This window comes from Equus quagga, chromosome 15 (assembly GCF_021613505.1).
Source record: "Equus quagga isolate Etosha38 chromosome 15, UCLA_HA_Equagga_1.0, whole genome shotgun sequence".
In the NCBI taxonomy this organism is placed as follows: Eukaryota; Metazoa; Chordata; class Mammalia; order Perissodactyla; family Equidae; genus Equus; species Equus quagga.
The window spans coordinates 43,180,763-43,202,586 of NC_060281.1; the positions used below are offsets into that span (position 1 = coordinate 43,180,763).

The window sequence follows — 21,824 nt, forward strand, 5'->3', positions numbered from 1 at the left end:
GACAAATTCTAATAGAAAAATGTATTGGAGGATACTGGGTGTGTAGACTGGAATGGGAGGATATTATTTCCTGTCAAGAATCTGCCCTACTTCTCAGTCTGAATTCTTTCAATATATTGAAAAGATAACAGTGGAGGAAGGCAGGGACGAGGGTGTGTCCGCACACGTGTAGCCCTGTGCATTGTTACAATGTCGCAATACTTCACTTCCGATCAGTACAGATTTGCCGCTGTCACCACCCAAGTGTTCTGACTCCTCTTGACTGTCCCAACCCGTCCCCTGAGACCCCTACAGTCTCACCACAATTGAACCATTAAAGAATTAATGCCTGTCAGTGCAGGAAGCCTCAGAGACCCCAGTCTATTGCTATAGCTTTCAGTTCTGTTTGGTGGTGGCTGTGCTAACTACAAGATTTAAAATTGGGGGCCAGCCCCATGGCTGAGTGGTCAAGATTGTGCACTCAGCTTTGGCGGCCTGGGATTTGCCAGTTCGGATCCTGGGTGCAGACCTACACACCACTTGTCAAGCCATGCTGTGGCAGCACCCCACATGGAAGAACTAGAATGACTTACAACTAGGATACACAACTATGTCCTGGGGCTTTGGGGAGAAAGAAAAAGAGGAAGATTGGAAACAGATGTTAGCTCAGGGCCAATCTTCTTCATCAAAAAGCATACCTTAAAAAAAAAAGATTTAAAATTATCCCCGGAAGCAGGCATGGCTCAGAGTTCCACTTCCTATTAGACAATGATTCCCTTTCTCTCTCTGCGTCTCTCTCTCTATATAGATATATATTTTGATACATTTATATATATATATAATCTCTATATATTAATATGTCTGTGTCTAGATAGAGAGATATGTCCATAGATGTAGGCGTGCTTCAGAACCACTTCCCATTAGAGCAAGGGATACACACACGTACACACACACACAGAATATTGAAGTGTGAAGAATCTTTTACAAGGAAAGTTATCTGCACCACTTAGCATGAGCATACAGCCAAATACTTGATGCTTTTACTTGAAAAAACGCAATCTCAAAGAGTGACTCTGTGAAGTCTCTTGACACATCATCCTTAGATCTGGCATTGTCTTATATCAGGGATTAAAATTTGTCCAAAAGTACAGATGGTTCAGAACAAGCATGCGACAAGAAACTCATAGGATAAGCTAACAAAGAGAAGTCAGAGTTAGATCAGAGGATCTGAACAGCATATGAGTGAGGGAAAAAAAAGAAAAAGAAAAAGGAATTACAGGGGGATTTTCCGAATGCTTCCACTATGGCTTTCTTATTTAAGGAGCAAATGCCCTCAAGACACAGCCATAGATTAAGAACTTGGGTTCTGGACTTACTTAGGGAAGTTGATGATCTGCAAAGCCTCAGCAAGAGATAAGCAGTGAACACAGGCACTTCGGGGAAAAAACGTATGTCTTACAAGCATGAAGTGAATGTAAATAGTAGGATGTAATTAAATCATTACTTTGGCTTATCTTGAAAACACTGCAGTTCAAGGAAGCACCATTGTGATTGATCCTTTCTCCAACGTGCCCTTCACATTTTCTGATATTTCATATCAAAAACAATATTTATCCAGGGCCAGCCCAGCGGGCGCAGCAGTTAAATTCACACATTCTGCTTCGGCGGCCCAGGTTTCGCTGGTTCGTATCCCAGGTGTGGACCCACACATCACTTGTCAAGCCATGCTGTGGCAGGCATCCCACATATAAAGCAGAGGAAGATGGACACAGATGTTAGCTCAGGGCCAGTCTTCCTCAGCAAAAAGAGGAGGATTGGTGGCAGATGCTAGCTCAGGGCTAATTTCCCTCAAAAAAAAAAAAAAATATATATATATATATATCCTATCTGATCTTTTAGCCCAAGTTTTGGAAGATGGCTATTTGGAATTTTTAAATCCATAAACAATACATCTTTAATCATTAGCAAATTTCACTTTATTACAGACAATCCACTACTAGTATAAATTGAAATATCCTTGTGATCTATTTATTCTGATGATTTTTAAACTTCTTAATTCCTTTTGCTCTTTAATATTCCCCACTATATCTTGCAGTAGAAACCTTTCAAGTTATATGAAGCATTTTAAATATTTTTGCATCATAAATGAGAGAAGAAAAAACAGTATCCAAACTTAAAAATAGATAAACAAAAGAAAATATAAAGACAGTACAAGCTCCATCCCCAAACAGGAATGAAAACCAACCTGATGTTACTTAATGTTAAAAATTAGAGTCAGTAAGGAAAGAGGGCAAAATTGTTTATTAGTTTCAGGTACTAAAAATATCATGGAGATTTTAACATCATATGAGCTCCTCATTCAGCTACTTGACAGAAATTGATCATCTCTCAGTTGAATTCTGAATGCTCAGACCAACAATGGCAAACAAATGAATTTTTGTGAATAAAAACAGACAAATCCATTCTTAGTGAACTTCTTTATTGCTCTAAATTAGGGGCAGCGTCTGATAAAGAGAAGGACCCTCAAAGGAGCGTGTACAAAAATTAAGGTGAAAAGTGAGTGACATGCGTGGTAGAAAAAATAGGACAGCTATGACTTTTTGCATAAGAGATGCCTTTTGCGTCATTTAAATATTGCAACACCCCATTAACAGGAAACGTGGGGCAGGGAAGCACACAGAAATTTTACAGAGAAACGCATACCTCTTTGGATGCAAATAAATCAGTTGGCCTCCACTGAATAAACACAACTCAGGTTTTCTTCGATTGCTCTTTTCCTGGCTTTCTACAAAACTTGCAACACCTTTAAATTTTAAGATTAAGTTGTCAGTTCTTATGGCAGATTTTCCTACTCTTAAGTTTCCGGGAGAGGAGGGGAACGGAGGGCAGCATTAATTTCTCTACCACACAGCATTGCTGTCTTCATAATTCAGACTGTCACTGTCCAGGGGTAAAAATGGATACTAGTATGGGTGTATGGAATCCTGACCCAGCTGTAGATTGGCAGAGACTATAAATCATCACACGATGCAGATGATTCAAAATCTGGTATCTTTGTTGAGATTACTAGGTCCCCGTAAGAGCCCCTAGTTAGATAATTGCTAAAGCACAAAGACGGCAGTAGCAACTGTAGAAAAAGGAAATGCCGTAGGAAGGGATTACTTTTTCAATGACCTCATCCATCAATTTACTCTAAGAGACATATGGCAGAACTGAAATGAAAGGTCACAGGCTGCTTTAGATGCATGGACTTGAAAATTAGAGAAAGCCATCAACAACTTAGTTCTTATTCATTATAATCATTTCATTTAGGAAATCTCTAAAAGACAAATGGAACTTTTGAGCCCAGGAAAGATGAATTTTTGTCACCTTAGCCCCAGAGTCACAGGTCAGAGAAATAAAGTGATCATAAGTTAAGAACAATTTATCCACTCCTGTGCTTGAGAAGAGGAGAAATGATTGCCTAGAATTTTGTTTCACTTCATCACATAGCAGGGTGTGTGTGTGTGAGTGTGTGTGTGTGTGTGTGTGTGCCCTTGAAAACCCAGAATAAACTCCCTCAGGTCAGGGGTGATCTCTTGTTCATCTTAGATGTGGGTGCACAGCAATGTTTGTGAAGTGATTCGTTTCCAAGCCTTCTTCACATCCCTCTCGATTCCTCTTGAAGCAATAATCCTTCCAGCATCTGACTTAACTAATTACTTCTTCTATACCCTTGACATTGAATCTCTCCAAGCCTCTATTTTTCAATCTGTAAACTGGGGATGATAATATAACTTTACATATATATTAAAATCAAAAAGGACAAATGAAAATGCACATTTTAAAACAAAGTACCACATAGACATGTCATTTTAAAGAGGACAAAACAGAATGTGTAAAAGGAAGAAAAAATGAGGGAAATATAACCAGAGTACAATGGGTAAGTGAAAATTCTACTTTCTCACTCCTTATTCTATATTTCCTGCTATTTAGGGTGGAAGTTTTGAAATTTTGACTCCATCTACCCAGCTATTTGAATGAAAAAAAAAAATACCCTTCGATAATACGTGAGATGCCCAAGCTAAATAAAACGCTATATTCAAGAAATGGTGGAGAAATAAAGGTAAATTTTAAAGTAAATGACTTCTATAGTTTTACAGGTCCTCTAGCCCAAACTAGTTATTTCTCCAGATCTAGCCTTCATTATTTCTCTCATTTCCTTCTGGTCTAATTAATCAAAATCCTTTCTCCAATGTTCATTTCTGGTCATTGTGTCTTCCTGAATATGAATAAGAAATAAAATACCATTTGATGTTTGAAATTATGGTGGTAATCTCAATGACGGAAACAGGTGACTGGCAAAAGAGAAAGGCAGGCCTGATTAAATACATTCATAATGATGTCAAAGGTTTATAAAGCCAATATCTGTGAGAGAGAGAGCTGTAGGACTACCAGATCTTCTCTGGTGAAGTGTGTTTCCCAAAATGATCATCACCATGGACAAGAAGAGGTCGTCACTGAAAGGTATGTGCAACAACTCACTGAGTTGTTGGCTTTATCGACACTCTTGTGGGGGTATTCATTTAAAATGTTAGCTAATATTCTCTTAGGAAGAGGTTTCAGGTTTACGGAGTTTAGAAGAGCTATCTAATTATTATTCTAAAGAGCAATGGTACAAGGGCATGATAGGATACAATAGTGGGTCTCCAATGGGGGACTCCCCCTTCTTCCAGAGACATTTGGTTATGTCCGGAGATGTCTGTGGTCGTCTTAATTTGAGGAGGAGTGCTACTGGTATCTACTGTGTAGAGGTCAGAGATACTACCAAACATACTACAATGCACTGGACAGCCTCCAGAACAAGGAATAGTTCAGCTCAAAATGCCAATAATGCCAAGGTTGGGAAACCCTGGACTGGAATAAGACCACAAGTGTCTATGGGTCCCATTTATCACAATTCCAGAAGGCAGAAACTAACATTTTCTGGTTCCCAGGCCTCGTATGTAATTTAGCCAAGGTGAGTCAACCTGATGAAACTTTCAACTCTGAAGCCATAATATAGATAACGATAGCAGGATTGCCTTTTATAATATTTCATCGACTGGGTTTAAGCCAAATGACATTTCAAAAGGAAAAACAGGCTTAGTAGTATCTAATCATCTTTGCTTACTTGGTTGACATATGCAAGAAAAAGAAATTAACAACTGTAAAATTTATTTTATGAAATGAAGAACAAAAATATATATCAATTTTACCTGATCTTAAACTGTGAAAATCCTTCAGATGATAGACGCACAGATAAATGGAGTCAGAGTTAATATTTATCCAGTTATGAATTTCCTAGAACCAATATTCCAATTTCTCTATCACTTTTTATTTACACCTGTAGATAAAATATCCATTCAGCTATATTACATGACTATATGAATGCACCTAAAATAAACTTTTTGGAAAGATCATATTTTTAAAAAATTAAAAGTCTGTTATATGAATCATCTCCCAACATTGATATTTTTTTATTTTGCAGTTAAAAGTTTGTTTAGTTACATTCTATACTAACCAACTTTTTAGATACTCTTAGGTTTAGATATTTTTTTATACATAAATCTTTAGCACTTGCCTGATTTTATCTTGGACATTTATAATTACATTTGTTGAAGGTTGCATAGAAACTTGGTTTCCTGATAAGCACATTTTTATATCAGATATTCTCTTGGGGTAGTTTAAGGTTAAAAAGTAATTTTAATATATTGTTCCTTTCTTTCGAAAGCATAAATTATTGCTATGTTAGAGGTACATATCCATCCATCTGCTGAGATAGCAAATTGATGACCAAATCGTCTCTGATAATTGTGGAAGATTTTAAAAGTAGGTGTTTTATAGACAGAGCAGAAAAAAATGCATGAAATCAACTTCCTAGGGCCACTGTTATGATGCAATTAAAGGTAAAGCATTGTTCTTTACAAGTAATGGCCATGACCTCTGCAAGCACCAGGTCATCACAGCTCCTAATGTGGTCCCTGTTATACATATGCAGACTGAGTGGCCATGGGTGCATGTGACGCAACACGACAAAGTGAAAAGATGACAATATTGGCGTCCAGCCTCCCCCACCTGCTAATAATGGGACTTGCAGAAAATCATTTAATCTTTCTGTCTTCTGTTTCATCAACATAACTTGATAATAGCAATGAAGTTTGAGTCTATCTCACAGGATTATTGTGAAACATAAATTTTTAAAAGATGTTAAAGCTTTTGGCAAAGTGTCAAGCAAATGCATGGGGTTATTAAGATGAGTCAGCAGACCTAGGCTACCGTATCATTGTTATGTTAGAATTCTCTTCACACTCAATATCAGCCATCCATCCATCCCATGTTTACTCTTATCATGGTAAAACAAACAGATCACCTGTGCTGTTCTTGCCATTTCCGCGTCTAAAATGCAAGTATAAGTCAACATAGAGTTAAAAAAATTAAGAACTCCTAGAAATCCCGGCTGCTGAAAATCTGCAGACACTCCCAAGACATTAAACTATCCTAAGAGAATGACCTACACCCCGTGGCTCAGAATTATGTTAAGCCCCAAATGTTTACAAAGTACAGAAGCCCTTCTAGGAGCAATACAAAAATGCAGGGAGTAAGCTACTTCACAAACTATACATCTGTGCAAACATCATTATACAACTAAATTTACACAGTGGAAGGTGTTGATTCTTCCCCGGCCCAGCTATTACAGTACCAAATCATGCTGAGGGCAATGGGGAGAGACAAGGCTTCCCTCGACAGGATGACTTTTGATAACCTCAGCTGAATAGATCATCTCAGAGTGGCTGGTGTTTTTATTTAAGCAGGATCGCTCCTGCTCCTGCTGCTGCTGGTGTCAGATCTACTCCTGTGCAAGAGCGTGGCCTCCCTTCCCATCTGTCCGAGTGGGGCTGTCAACTGCCAGGTGTCCCTCCGAGAACTGTTTGACCGCGCGGTCATCCTGTCCCACTACATCCACAACCTCTCCTCAGAAATGTTCAACGAATTCGTAAGTACCACACGTCTTGCTTCTTCCCGGAAGGAACCTTCGCGTCAATAACGGGGCAATACCACACTTGAAACAAGAAAGCTGCAAGAGCCAAATTTCAAATAATACATCTTATAGGTAAAAGAAGGCATCACCTAATAAAATGCAAAACAAAAAGAAAGGGACGGTTTCGTGGAATTGCAAAGATTCTTCAGGAGTGTAATCATTTTTTTAAATTTCCTTTAATTTATTTTATTTTTAAAACTTTCCAAAAATTTTAAGCACCTTTATTAGTGAGCTTGGGCTGCCATAACAGAATACCGTAGACTGGGTGGCTTTCACAACAGAAATTTATTTTCTCACAGTTCTGGGAGCTGGAAGTTGGAGATCAGGGTGGGAGCACGGTCGGGTTCTGGTGAGGGCTCTCTTCTTCCCAGCTTGCCCTCTCCCTGTGTCCTCACGTGGCAGGTGGGGGATAAAGAGAGAGAGAGAAAGTTCTCTTAGTGTGTCTTCTTCTACAGACATTAATCCCATTGGATCAGGGTTCCACCCTGTGACCTCATTTTACCTTAATTACTTCCATAAAGGCTCTGTCTCCAAATACAGCACACTGGGTGTTGGAGCTCCAACATATTTGGGGCAAACAAACATTTGATCCGTAACAGCACTCAACATAAAGCACTTTAAGGTGAGGCTGAGGAAGAAGGAGCATGTTGATTTCTTGTCCTCACCTGCAGGTTACGTCTCTGTATGCATTCTTCACCTCTCGTAGCGTAGACATCCAATAAATGGAAATTGTACTGCAGTGAATTAGGTAGATTGAACAAAGTTAAACTAAGCTAAATCCATGTCAGGAAAACAAATAATAATAACTTTTCAGAAATCCAAAAATGCCACGCATGATTGTTCTAAGATTTGCAGTGTATAGGTTTAGAACTACAAAAGAAGGATTAGTTTAGAACTGGAAACAATTATTCTCTAATTAAAGTACTTTGAAAGTGGTATGTTAACTCTGTTAGGTCACTCAAGGAGCAGACAGTAGATTAGAGCTTCAATGAATCAAAGATCTCCATAAAGAATGTGGCTCGATGCTTGTAAGAAATGTATATTCATGTAGTTCTTTTTTACTCAGTTTTTCTTTCATCCTCCATTTTTGACTGACCATCCTTTATCTTCCAAATCTTCCTAATAATCTCTTTAAATTTGCACAACTTTTGCTAAAAATTAGTTTTTCTCTGTCAATGTGTTAGCTAATTTTTTCTGTTCTTATTGTCAGTCCATTGCTTAATACTTCCTAAAATTTTATGCTCTGCTTTTCTGACATGATTTTGTCACAATCAACAAAATTGTATTCCGCATCTATGATGAACATGGTATGGTACAGGTGTGTGGATTCAGAGATTAGTCAAAGAAAATTTGTAACCTTATAACACCTAGTAAGGGAACATATCAATTGGGACCTACAATAAACAAGACATTTTAAAAATGGCTAAATATAGGTACATATACACTATGATGTTTGGTTCAAATACTAAAGAAAGATGATATTTAATAAAACATTGAATATTTTGTATTTTTGATATTTTTAGTTTTTGCTTTCCAAATAGCAACTTGTGGGAGGGATGAAATCAAACAAGGAAATTGCAGAGAAGCGAAAAGGTTGGAATTTAGAAAAATTGGATGAAAAACTAATGGTTTCTAGAGAGAATGGAAAGAAAAGGGTGACTTTCTTAATTCTTTAGTTTTGATTTTTACCTGACTCTCATTTAAAAAACGTCATACGTCTATCAAATGGGTTAATATTCTGGTAATGGGTTCATTTACTCTTTTATTCAATGCCCAAACAACCTTAAATGAATTTTCTTGATCACTTCTAGGACAAACGGTATGCCCAGGGCCGGGGCTTCGTTACCAAGGCCATCAACAGCTGCCACACTTCTTCCCTCTCTACCCCTGAAGACAAGGAGCAAGCCCAACAGATCCATGTGAGTCTTCTTTCCAGGTTTTTCACCAAAACAACTGAGGCAGTACACTGGCATTACCGAGCTGGAGATGATTAGAGGCAGTGTGACAGATAATGATAATTATACACGCAGAGAAACTTGGAGGAAGGGTAAGCAATCAAAGAGAAATTACATTACGTAGTCACTGAATTATCAGTAAAATCAAACGCTGAATACAGATTATAGCAGCAAAATAAATAACAGGTCTACAAATTGTCTGTGCAGACAGCATTACTGTAACCAATGCCTTGGACCCAGGATTGCACATGCTATACTGTATGAAAGCGTACTTGTTACACATTACGAGTGCTCTCCTACATGGGCAGGATCTAACGTCACTTACCTCTGCACCATTTGACTCATCTCTTTTGGACTTTCAAGGCTTTTCTGATTCTACTCCTACGTCTCTGATACCTACTTCTTTCTTCATTCTTCACTGACTCTTCTGCCACTACTTACTCCTTAACTATAAGTCTCTCCCAAAACCAAGTCCTGCCAAATACCATGTTTTGCTTCTCACAGCTGCAACTATTACCTCTGTTCTGAGGACAACAAAGTCTGCATATCAAGCCCCAATCCTTTATCCCAGCTCCAATTTTTTATCACAATCTCTCCCTTCTTATTCCTTGCCATAACCCAGTCTTAACATGATTTAAAATAAACATTTTCACATATATACCCCCCATAAACACAATTTGTTCTCTCTTTAAAACTTTGTTAATAGTGCCAGCACTCTTTCTGTTTCCTAAGCTCATTAATGATAATTATGGGGGCTGGCCAGGTGGCGTAGTGGTTAAGTTCGCACGCTCCACTTTGGCAGCCTGGGGTTCGCAGGTTCGGACCCTGGGTGTGGACCCATACACCGCTTGTCAAGCCATGCTGTGGCAGCATCCTACATACAAAATAGAAGAAGATTGCCTTGGATGTTAGCTCAGGAACAATCTTCCTCAAGCAAAAAGAGGAAGATTGGCAACAGATGTTAGCTCAAGGCCAGTCTTCCTCACCAAAAAAATTAAATAAATAATAATGATGATGATGATGATGATGATGATGATGACAATAAAATGAAGGAAGAAGATGAAGAGAAGGAGGAGGAGTTGAAATTTATTGTGAGCTACTATATTGCCTTTCACTTTACAAAGCATTTTCTGTGCCTTATTGTAGTTAATCTTCACAAAAAATCTTGTAACACAAGGTGCTGTTACTACACTTACTAAGATAAGGAAACCGAGGCTCAGAGAGGCCATGGAATTTGCACCAGTTGCATGGGTAGCAAGCAGTGAGTCTGGGCTTCATCCAATTCAAAACCCTCACTCTTAATTGTTATGCTACAATGAATGGCCCTAGCAAAACTCTACTGCCATTCACTATATGGTCTACACCTCTTTACCGCTCGTTCTTTCACATCCTAATTATGCCTCCATTGTAATGTCTATTTCACTCTTCTCTGCGCTTCATTTCCTTTACCACTAGACTAGTTCACAGACATCGAGAAAGCAAGCATTTTAAATCACAGATAACCAGTCCCTTGGAGTTTGATGCGCAATCCTAGTAGTAGTAAACTAGGGGGCAAAAGTCTCCATTGTGAATTCCCTCAATGCTGTTACCAAGGACAGCCTTGTGCCATCTTATTCACCTGCGTATGTCAGCAAAATAGACTGCTCTCATAGCAGCATGAGGGTTGGTATGGATGGAGGAAAGTATGTTTATGAATGCCATGTCTTCATCATCATCTCTTTGTTCTAACATCATAAAGTAAACTACAAATCACAAATGAATACATTCATGAATGATCTGATTCATTAATATGAATGAATCTTTGGGTCAAAATGATTTGAGCCCTCTGTCATTGACCCTGGAATCTATCTTTCCTGAGGCAGGTACTATGGGCACATATTGAGTTCCCACAATACTCCTTGGTTTCTTCCCATGAACAAGCAAAGCAATCAAATATAAAAGAATTCACTGCGTGGACGGATGGTAGGATTTCAGAGGGAAAACAAAATTCTTCATGTTATAAATTAGAACTCTCATTAGAAAAAGTAGTCATTTAAATAAGCCAGATTTTCTTTTAATTTTAGCAAAGTCTGAGCCCATAGCTTAAATTTTGTATTTTTACAACTTGTACCACCTACGAAAAATTTTACATACACATAGGAATAACAAAAAGATATTGTAGGTCAGCCTCTCTGAGCGAAAATCACATGTAACTAAACCCATTGTATTCTGCTTATTTTAATGTGATTGCTTTATACGGTCGCTTAGCACGAAGACCTTCTGAACCTGATCCTCCGAGTTTTGCGCTCCTGGAACGACCCTCTGTATCACCTCGTCTCAGAAGTGCGCGGTATGCAAGAAGCCCCGGAGGCTATCCTGTCAAAAGCCATAGAGATTGAGGAGCAAAACAGACGACTTCTAGAAGGCATGGAGAAGATAGTCGGCCAGGTGGGCAGCCTCCTGACGTTTCTTTGTTTTTCTCATTAACGAAAGAGGTGACCTGCGTGGGGAGGAAGGAGTTTTGAAATATCTCACTGTGCAAGAACAAGATTTCAGCGTTCTATATTGTAGACTGCTACCAAATAAAGCAAGAGCTTAGTAACTCATCGTGGTCCATCCTACTGTAAGTGAATCTTAGGATTCTTCTGCGATATTTGACAGAGGTGGCTTTCCCTATGCTGCACACAAATTCACCAAAGACCCTCCTCTCCCTGGGGACAGGTGGTTAAAATATTTTCAAGAGAAAGAAAACTAGAGAATAGATTCTGCAGGAGAAATGTTTTTCTCAAAGTATCCCAGGATACCTGCTATTGAAATTCAGCTCATGTTCTTTCTCTTTTCTCCCCACACCAAAGGATGAGAGTGGGAAGGGAGAAAAGAGAAAATCAAAATCAGATTGGATGGTGTTGCCCCCCAGATGGCCCCCCAGCTGCCCGCTCTGCTGGATGTATTTTTCAGGGATGGAAGGAGATTGAAAAGATCAAGCCACAGCATCAATGACCTTCCACAAGCACTGATTTCAGTGGTACCCAAAAGAAAGGGGTGTATCTTTTCTGGAATGTTCTTTATTTTGTAATCTACAGAAAGTTGCATCATCCTAAATTTTTTTTACTTGGGGTCCAAAATCAAAACTCCTATCAATGTATTTAATCTCCCCCAAATAATTTGTCATATTTAAATTGAGTTAATATTTGCAATGTACATCTCCATTAAGATGGGACAATTTGAATAGGAGTGAGTTAACATCTAAAAAGCTTTCTGAAGTTCTCAGAAATAATGTATCATCTAAAGAAAAACATGTCTATAGGAATAATAACAGGAGCAATTTCATATTTCTCTTATTGCGTACAAAGTACATGCTATCATGTGTCATTTTTGTCATTTTCATGGGAGAAGAATACATCTAACACAACACAAAGCACATTTTAACCTTGGGACATATGAAATAAACACCTAGATTGTCAAGTTATTGTCTTTATTACCGTCAGCCCACATTCTTAGGCCACATTTGTTCTATAACACTTCATTTTCTGTTCTTTTTTTGTTTGTTTACTACTTATTTATTTATTCTTATTCATGTCATTGTCCCTTGCACAGCAGATTTTGTCTTAGGGCTCAAGCACCAAAAATAAAAAACATAAACCAGGACAACAAATACACACACACACACACACGCACACTCTTTAAATTCTAATAGGGAATCTCAGGCTTAAAAAATATTCTCACTCTGCGGGAGATGGTTAGTTTATCAGCTCAGGGTCTACACTTATTCCCCATCTGCACCTAGTGGTTCTCCAAACTCGTCAACATTCCTAGCTGCTGAGGTGGTTACTCGGTCTCAGATCTCCAGGGCTTCCAGCAGGCAGGCGCTGATAGAATGTGAAGACAAACGATGCTCCTCCCTCATGGTGCTCAGAGTCCTTTTGTTATCACAGTATGTTTCCACCCTATCACTCATCCCTCACCACTGAGGGGTTGCTGCCAGCAGCCCCCTTTCTCATAGGTACTTGTCCCAGTACCTCCCTCTCCAGAGACTCAAAAGAAAGCAGATATTCTTCAGAGAAATTTGGGTGTTCTCTGTCCTGGGTGGATTGTGTGAAAGTCTCCTGACTGCTTTAGCAGATCTTTTTAGTCATAGTAATTGCTAGATTATTTGCACCTTAAAACATCAAGTAAAATCGTCATCGTTTCTAACGTCTTTGGTACATACACTATACAGAGAATAGAATCAGTTCAAAGCAAAGAAAAAAAAAATGTAATTATGGGGACCTGTCAGAAGAAACAAAGTACAAAATGCACATCTGAGACAAAATTCAGGAAATGAATCAGTTCCTCAAGTGAGAGAATTGGTGCTAGTTCCTTCATTGTCCCTTGGTCACATTCATTACTATATTCAAACAGCAAATTTCTAGCTCTCCATCTGTCTCCTCCTGCATGAACACCCTTCATCCGTGATCACAGACATGTGAGAAAACCTATACTTGAGTTCCTCTTCTAGTTTTTAGACTAATGACAGATTTCTGTTACAGTAGCTCATTAAGCCATGCTTCTGTCTAGAAGTTCTATACTCACGTCTCATCTCTACATCTTAATTCAACCATTAGAGAGACCAAAGATAAGCAAATACTAATAACACAAATAATAAGTCACTATCTTTTTGGTTATTAGGTTCAACCCGGAATCAAAGAAAATGAGGTCTACTCTGTCTGGTCAGGACTTCCATCCCTGCAGATGGCTGACGAGGACAGTCGCCTTTTTGCTTTTTATAACCTGCTCCACTGCCTACGAAGAGATTCACATAAGATCGACAATTATCTCAAGCTCCTGAAGTGCCGAATCGTCTACGATAGCAACTGCTAAGCCCACATCCATTCCATCTATTTCTGAGATGGTTCTTAATGATCCATCCCAGAGCAAGCTTCTTTTAGTTTTATAGCTTTTTAATGCATGCTTGGGTGTAATGGGTCTCATCTTAAAAAATAAAAACTCACTCCTTAGAGATGTCAAAATCTAAAAAGGCAATTTGTCAAAGTTTTTTTTTTATCTTCATTTAATAGAAAATCAAAAGAAAATCTGTCACTACCAGTGAGAAGTTCCCATTAATATTTGTCACAAATAGCAGAAGCTAGCATTACAAATAAGACAATTATCAGCTGACTTTAGAATCACAGTAAATTGTTGTGGGTCAAGTTATTAGAATAAAAGAATTAGACAATTATTAATCATGCTGGTCACATTACCAAGAAGATTGAATTCTCAGAATGTTTTTATGAAAGCAAGCCATGAACCATCAGCTAACTTTCACAGTATTATGATAGATAATATAAGTACTAGGAAACTGTGATGCACCCAAACAGCATGAGGCTTACTGAACAGTCTAAAATTGTCAGGATACTGCCTTAGTCTGTTTGGGCTGCTATAACAAAATACCACAGACGGGGTGGCTTAGAATTTCAACACGTGAATTGGGGGGGGGACACAAACATTCAGACCATGGCAGATACCTACATGAAATAGCTATATCTTTCTCCAGTGGCTGTCTTCAACCAATCTCTCTTGAATTCCCGTCTCCTGAGCATCATCTTGGACACATTCCATATGTTCTAGTCACTCTGGGTCTAACAAATCCAGTCCAATCAAGTTTCAGTTCCATCTTATATTCAACCTACTTAATGTTTTCCTCTCGCCTGTTTTGGCTCAAGGGACTTAGGGAAAGCAGATGTGGTCGATTTCTGCAAGGTTTCTTCCCCCTCCCTCTTCTGGATCTCCATTCCTCTGCTACAGTGAGGAGAGATGGATAAGTTCTGACATCACTGACTTATGTGATGCTATCGTAGCCTTCTCCTTGCCGACAGGGACTAACCTTGAATTTCCCCTGAGTGGCAAGTATCTCTCTTACAGGGCACCCTTATGACTTTCCACGACATTCACAAGTGGGGACATCCCACTGTACAGTTTTTTTACCAGGGAAAATGCTCTGAATCAATTCTTCCACTCTGCTAGCACCCTACTGGAGAAAATTGGCTCAAGGTCAGCTATCTACCAGCTGACCCACAGGAGACTCATGTATCATTACCACTCCAAAGAATTGAGTGGAAATAATGCTGGATTGCTTCTGACCCCTTCCTGGGGTCTCTTGACAATTCTCTTCTCCTCCTGTTCACATAGACACAGAGTAGATCAGAAAGTTGGATTCATAAGCAGATATTAACCTGAAGAATGAAATGTCAGTCTTTTAGAACCAAGGAGTAATTATCTCTGTCAATAATTATCTTAAGAGAGTCAGCCTTACAAACATTCCCTACTAGGCCACTGAATTACAACACCCTATTCATATATTTCATCTTCCATTTATTGAGACTGAACAGAGGTGACTGGATTAGGGTAGCTCAGCTTGTCCAACTCCCTCTAAACGACCTGGGATAGGAGACAGTCTCTTTGCTGGCTCTTCTTAGAAGGCAGTGGTATTGCCAGGTTGTTTTTCAGCAGTTTTGGGGTCTTAGCAGGAATTCCCAGACAACAGATAATAGGAAATATTCCATCCAACATCCTGAAAGAGATGAAATAACAAAGTAGAGAGGAAGGGGGATGAAGAGGAAGGAAGAAAGAGAGAGAGAGAGAGAGAGGAAAAGAAAAATAAGAAGAGGAAAAATGAAAGAAAGACCTGGGTTGTAAACGATGAGATGCTATTAGAACACTGTTTTTGTAGAAGACCTAAATTTTTATACCCTAAGAGCCAATATCTCATATTTTCCTTTTCGTTCCATTTTCTCTTCTCTGTTTCCTTTCTGAAATTTTCCTTCGTATCAGGGGTATTCTTTGTCCTTACTAATTGATGCGCAATAGCTCTAGAGATGAGCAGAACTTGGCACCTCTTGAGATCACAGTTCAATGCAATTTTCTTCCACTATGCGAAGAAACCTTTCCCACACATATAGGAACATTGTCCAGCAAAACCAATCTCCCCTCTGACAGCCAGGGTTATTTTTGTCTGAGTCCTTCTCTTGCCTCTAGCTGTGATGACCCAAACCTTTCAGAACACAACAGAATACTCTGCCCCAAACCAATCTATCCATCTCTCCCCTTGCTCCTGCATGCATGCAAAATGTCAGCTTTCTCATATTTCAGCTTTCTTCTTTTAAAAGCCAAGAGAGTATGGGAAAAATCTGTATGCACTTTCTTTCTAAGTCATTTATTGCTGAAACCATCTAATTCTATTGTGTTATCCACTTCAACTTCTTTTCCTTCAATTTCTAGATATTTCCAACAGAGAGGATGGTATTTATCAGGGGTGAAGTTTGACAATAAATGGACAATGCAATTGTATGAAACAGAAGTTCACCACTAGCCCACATACATCTTCATGTATTCTTCTCTTAGAAAGTTTATTCCAAGCACAAATTTAAGACTTCAGATAAACAACTGAGGTGGTGATATTAAAAGGCCTCCCCTTGCTTGACTGTGACATATAAACTGAATACTGTAGTTTTCAGACACGATAGAGAGAGCCGTAGGTGTTCTGTAGAGTCAGCAAGAAGTATCTGGAAAGGGGATATTTGGGAGGCATATAACAATCACTCCCCTGCCAAACAGAATGAGTCTATTTTTTCCCTTTTACTGTTTTCCTTGTAAGGTTACCTTTGAAGAAATGGCCCTGCCATAGCAAGAATAAAAGCAATGGTTACAAAATAGAAACAAACAAAAAAAATCCCTTGAAATTCACCGATCTCATAGATTAGAAATCACATGTTATGGGCACTACGAGGATTAAAACAGTGATAAGAAAAATCTCCACCCCCTAGAAGTTTGCTTTCAAGTTGTGGAGAAAGAGAGGGTTACATAAACTTGCAAATTACTATATTATAAGGTAGAGAAAAGTCAGTATAATAGGTGATGCTACACGAAGTGCAACAATGATTTGAAGGACAGCTAGAAGACATCTGGATGTGAGAAAAAGGAAGTTTTTGGGGAACGACATGATTGTGATGGCTTCATGATGGAGTTTTGAAGGCTTGATAGGATAGTGATAGGCAAAAAATAGGAAGACAGCATCTCTAGCAATTCATTTAGAATCATCATATGATGCAGGCATCTCCTACATTCTGAGCAAGAGGAACTGAGATGTTAATACATACAGCATTATAAGGTATCAATAAATAATGAAGTTGGGCCAAAACACAAAACCCGTTCATCATTTTAATAGACATATAACATCTCTTATTATTATGCTCCCATAAATGTATGTGCTACATACATTACCATAGGGTAATAAAGAGGGAAAACCTTGTAAGGACTGTTTATGTATTGTGGAGGATAATTTATAACAATTTGGAGAGTTTATATTTATTCTACCAGGCAATGGAAAACCAGTAAATTTTCGTGCAGGAGAGCAATCGGTCCAGAATTGGAAAATAGAAACATTAATCTCGTTTGGCGGGTTGTGGGAGTTAGGGACTAGTAGAGAAAAAGAAGAAATCCAGAAACAAGTTGGAATATTATTATGACACTCTAAAATAATAATCAAAGAGGGCTCTGCCAAGCAGAAAGAAGCAAAGGATGTGAGGGACACAGAGTCAGCAACAGGCCTTGACTATAGAGAAGGAATGAGGCAGACATAAGAGTCAAAAAGGCCTTCAAGAACATGAGACTAGATGAGTAAATAAATGATGGGAGAGTCAGAGAGAAGGGAGGAGAAGATAAATTAAGGCTTTGTCCAAATGTATCTGCACTTAATTTTCCTGTATTTCACTGACTTTGTACCAGAAATCACCAAAAATGTTACATTACTTTAGCAATTCACAGAAATGTATACACTCAGGAGCCTCTGTTGGACTATAGCAAATACCAAAACCAAAGTATTTATACTAGCCAGTAATAACAAGTAATAAGTCACTAGGCTCTTTCAACACTTAACTAAGACATACATTGTAAAGTATAGTGATGAATAAGAATAAAATGAAAACAATCCATTACTTTACAGCGCCAGCCCTACACAAAACCTAAACAAAACATGAGTTATGGTCCCCTTCAACATTTGTCCACTTTCTCCAAGAGTTTCTCATTCCTTTCTCTTGAATCCACCCCTGTTTACCGTGCCTTCATTGTCATACTGCTTACTGTCCCATTCCTCTCAGCAGATGGTCAGTTAATCAGTAATCAAATAAATAATTAAACAGTGCCCGCTCCTAAGATAATATGCATACTTAAGACTCTTGAAATTTAAAAGCTTTTTAATCCCCTGAAAATAAAACTCTAATAGGAGAATGACTCTTCCCCAGCATCTTTCCAAAATGCCCAATAGGCAGCCAGAGATGACTCTGCTGGGTAGAAATCTTCTGCAGTAATTATCACCTACTTGGACAGTAAAGGTAGAAAGGACAAATGAAGCAATGAAAGACATTTAGAAGGTAATGCATGGACAAGTGGAAAAAATACGTTTTAAAAACAGATCCACACTTGCACGCCATACCAGCATGATGGAGCCAGGTGAGGCTGCTCAGGGGCATTTCTTCACTGAAGACTCTGTGATTAGCACTGAGAAGCTTGATTCAACTCCACTGTTTAAACGTGATTCTTTGATTCTAAGACTCAGAGCCACTCGTCCCAGCTAACTGCACTCAGTCAAAAAAGGAACATACTGAGTATTTGAAACTTGCTATGAAAGTAGATCTTAAAAGTTCTCAGCACAAGAAAAAAATGTGTAACTATGTATGGTGATGGATGTCAGCTTGACTTATCGTGGTGATCATTTCACAATATATACAAACATCGAATCATTATGCTGCACATCTGAAACTAATATAATGTTATATGTCCATTATACCTCAACAGAAAATAACAATAAAAATTTTAAAATTAGTAAAAAATAAAAAAGGAATATACTTATATTTTGGATAAAGAAAACAAATCAACTAATACTGTTTTTTTTTTTTTAAGGTCCGTTCTAGCTGGTATATTGGGTCTAAAAATTTAGCTCCAACGTAGTTTATGTTTATGCTGAGAAAGAAAACAGAAAAGTGTCCTAACTGTGTAACATTAACTGTGGAACAGTTTAGCTACAATAGCTAGCGAAAACCACTAAATCTTAAAACTTGTAGTTTAGAAGCACTCTGCTATTGGTCATTTAACAAATATTTAGTTAATTCCCACTTTACCCAGGCTTGGTTTACATCCATCAGCAAAGCAGGCAGATACTTGCTTTCGTGGATCTTTATACATTCTAGCTGGAGAAAGACAGACAAACCACAATAAGCAAGACTACAAATACAGTATATACAGTAGTCCCTCAGTATCCACGGGGTATTGGTTCCAGGACCCCCGCCGTTACAAAAATCCACGGATGCTCAAGACATTTAGCCGCCCCCAATTGCTGTTCCACATCCGAGTAACGTATACATAGTACACCATCCGCGGTTAGTTGAATCTGCGAATGCGGAACCCGCAGATACAGAGGACCAACTGTAGTATGTTAGCCAGTGATCTGAGCTACGGAAAAAGAAGTAGTAAAGCAGGGTAAAAGGTTGAGGGAGTACAGCGGGAGAAACAGAAGTGATTTTAAAAGACAAATTAGAAGCCATTGAGAGCAGCAACAGCTGAATTTCCTGTGTTAAATTATACAAACGTTCTCTCTTGCATTTCAGATCCAAATTTTGTCCTGTCCAGTTAAATTTCTTTCTCTTCTGAATGAGTTCAAAATGTTTTTCTTTCTCTGAGGCTCCAACACTGATGTATGTTCTTCAAACTCATGCAAACATGAATATTCGGAATATTCTGCCTCTCTTCAGTTGAATTGAAAGATTTTATGAATTATTTTGGGGTAAACCCCCCAAAATTAAATAGTTTTTTATGCAGCAAATTTTGACAATCTTCTGTTTCTTGAATCACTAATCTCCAAATTATTTTCAATTTACAGCACCCTATCAGTGCCCAAAATTATTTAATTTGAAAATGTTATACATGCATTGCTATTCTAATCTATTTTGGCATTTTAAAATATACACAAAATCTAAATTAAAGGACAATGAAGTAAAAATAAATAGAAATCAAAATGCTAATATTTTCTTCCCAAAGAGATGAGGACACCCATTTTTAAGGCCACTGGAATAATGGATTCTGTGTACACACACGTACTTACACTGCAGTTGTTTAACTATCATAATAAAATAATCTCTTTTACACACAATTTAAATCAAAGCTCTCAGTATGCTACAAGGGGCTGAGAATAAAATTATATGCAAATATCTCTCTTCATATGCATGTATAAAATTTTGTAAGTTCAATTAAGTAATCACCATTAGCCGTTTTATTATTTCATCAATTTATCTACTGCTAAATAATAATCCAAATTTTACAATAGATTGCTTTTCCTCAAGGGTTTAAATCTCTAAGGCATGCCAAAAGCAGAGCAATGGCCTACAAAAATAAAATTTAGTATGCTTATCATTATACAAATCCATTTGTATAAAGAATTAATGAATTAATACAAAAGACTTAAAATTGGATGAAACAGAAGTTTTACTGACTCAGAGATGGATATGAACATCATTTACAGTACTCTCTCAGCTCCCCATGACTTCAAAGAGAGAAGGCTCCACGACTTCCATCTCCTTCAGCCTGCCACAGAGTCTTTTCCACTTTCCTCCACATCTTCCATCATTAAAATGTCTTCCCTTGGTTTAAAACAGACTCTAGACTTCTGGTCCAGACAAGATGGCATAGATTTATCTGTGCCCACTTCTCATCCTGGAAATAACAAGAAGCCACTAAAGGAGATCTCTGATAGTTGGTAAGAAGGTGACCTGGTTTGGGACCCGAGGACTGAAGGAGCAATGCAGCAGCACCCAGTAGATGAAGGCGACCCAGACCCGGCATTTCCTGACCCCCAACCGAGCATTAGAAGACAGCCTGGGTAGGGCCATTCCTCCCCTGGACCAAACTCAACTGAACACTAGCTGAGTCAGGCAAAATCAGCAAGAGGCATGAATGGGGAGAAGTGCTCTCCTTCCAACAGTGGAGACTCCAAGGCTGCCATGCAGCACTAGCAAGAGACACCACACAAGCAGCCTGGTTCTGGAAGCCCCCTCTTCCCCATGGGCCTGTGACTTCCCTTCAGAAAGCACCAGTAATGGGATCCCACCACAAGAAGCAGCCCAGCCCAGGAACTCACTGGCCCCTACAGAGGGGAAGATCCTGTCAGAATAAGTACCTGGCCAGGGAAACCTCTGCAAGCTTGAAACTACCTTCCACACTGAGGACACGAGGGAAGGTGGGTGGAACCAGCAGGAGGGACCCAGCTATACAGGCAGCAGAGCCTGGAAAGTCTCTTAGTCTCCAAGAGCCTGAAACTCCACTCCCTCATCCAGAGGCACTGTGGCAGCTGGGGGGCACTGGTAGGGAAATCATAACACAATAATTCTGGCTAGAGAAGCCTCTGTGCCCTGTAGGTCAGGGACTCCCTTCTCTTCCCTAGAGTCACCCAGTGGCCCACCCTGGGGAAATCCCTTTTGCCTCCTCAAGCAGCACCATTAGAGACCAGTAGGAGCCCAAGCAGCAACAGATAAGTCAAACAGACCAAAATAACATGGAAAATTAAACTGTCCTTGGAACCACAACCCACAAAGTAGACCAGGAAATGTATGCAAAGTCTAAATGGAGTAACTTTCTGCTAAAGAAAAAGACTTAACTCCCAGAGTCGTCTAACATAACATTAAATGTCCAGGCAACAACTGAAAGTGATTTGTCATACCAAGAACCACGAAAATTAAAACTTGAATGAGAAAAGACAACCAAAAAAGGCCAACACTGAAATTAATCAGATGTAATTATCTGACAAGAGTTTTAAAGAAGCCGTC

General features: G+C 38.8%; 1 protein-coding gene across 1 annotated transcript; it reads left to right on the top strand.

Annotated features, from left to right (window-relative positions):
• Positions 1–4,457: 4,457 nt before the first annotated feature.
• Positions 4,458–13,833, top strand: PRL (prolactin). The gene is made up of 5 exons (XM_046638843.1): positions 4,458–4,485; positions 6,813–6,994; positions 8,851–8,958; positions 11,242–11,421; positions 13,642–13,833. The coding sequence occupies exons 1-5, from the start codon at positions 4,458–4,460 to the stop codon at positions 13,831–13,833; spliced, it is 690 nt and encodes a 229-aa protein (XP_046494799.1).
• The last annotated feature ends 7,991 nt before the right edge of the window (positions 13,834–21,824 follow it).

Excerpts from the sequence above, each read along its gene's own strand:
- PRL (XM_046638843.1), top strand. The coding sequence starts at position 4,458 with ATGGACAAGAAGAGGTCGTCACTGAAAG. Across the intron at positions 6,995-8,850 it reads CAGAAATGTTCAACGAATTC|GACAAACGGTATGCCCAGGG; the intron begins GTAAGTACCACA and ends GATCACTTCTAG. Across the intron at positions 11,422-13,641 it reads TGGAGAAGATAGTCGGCCAG|GTTCAACCCGGAATCAAAGA; the intron begins GTGGGCAGCCTC and ends TTTGGTTATTAG.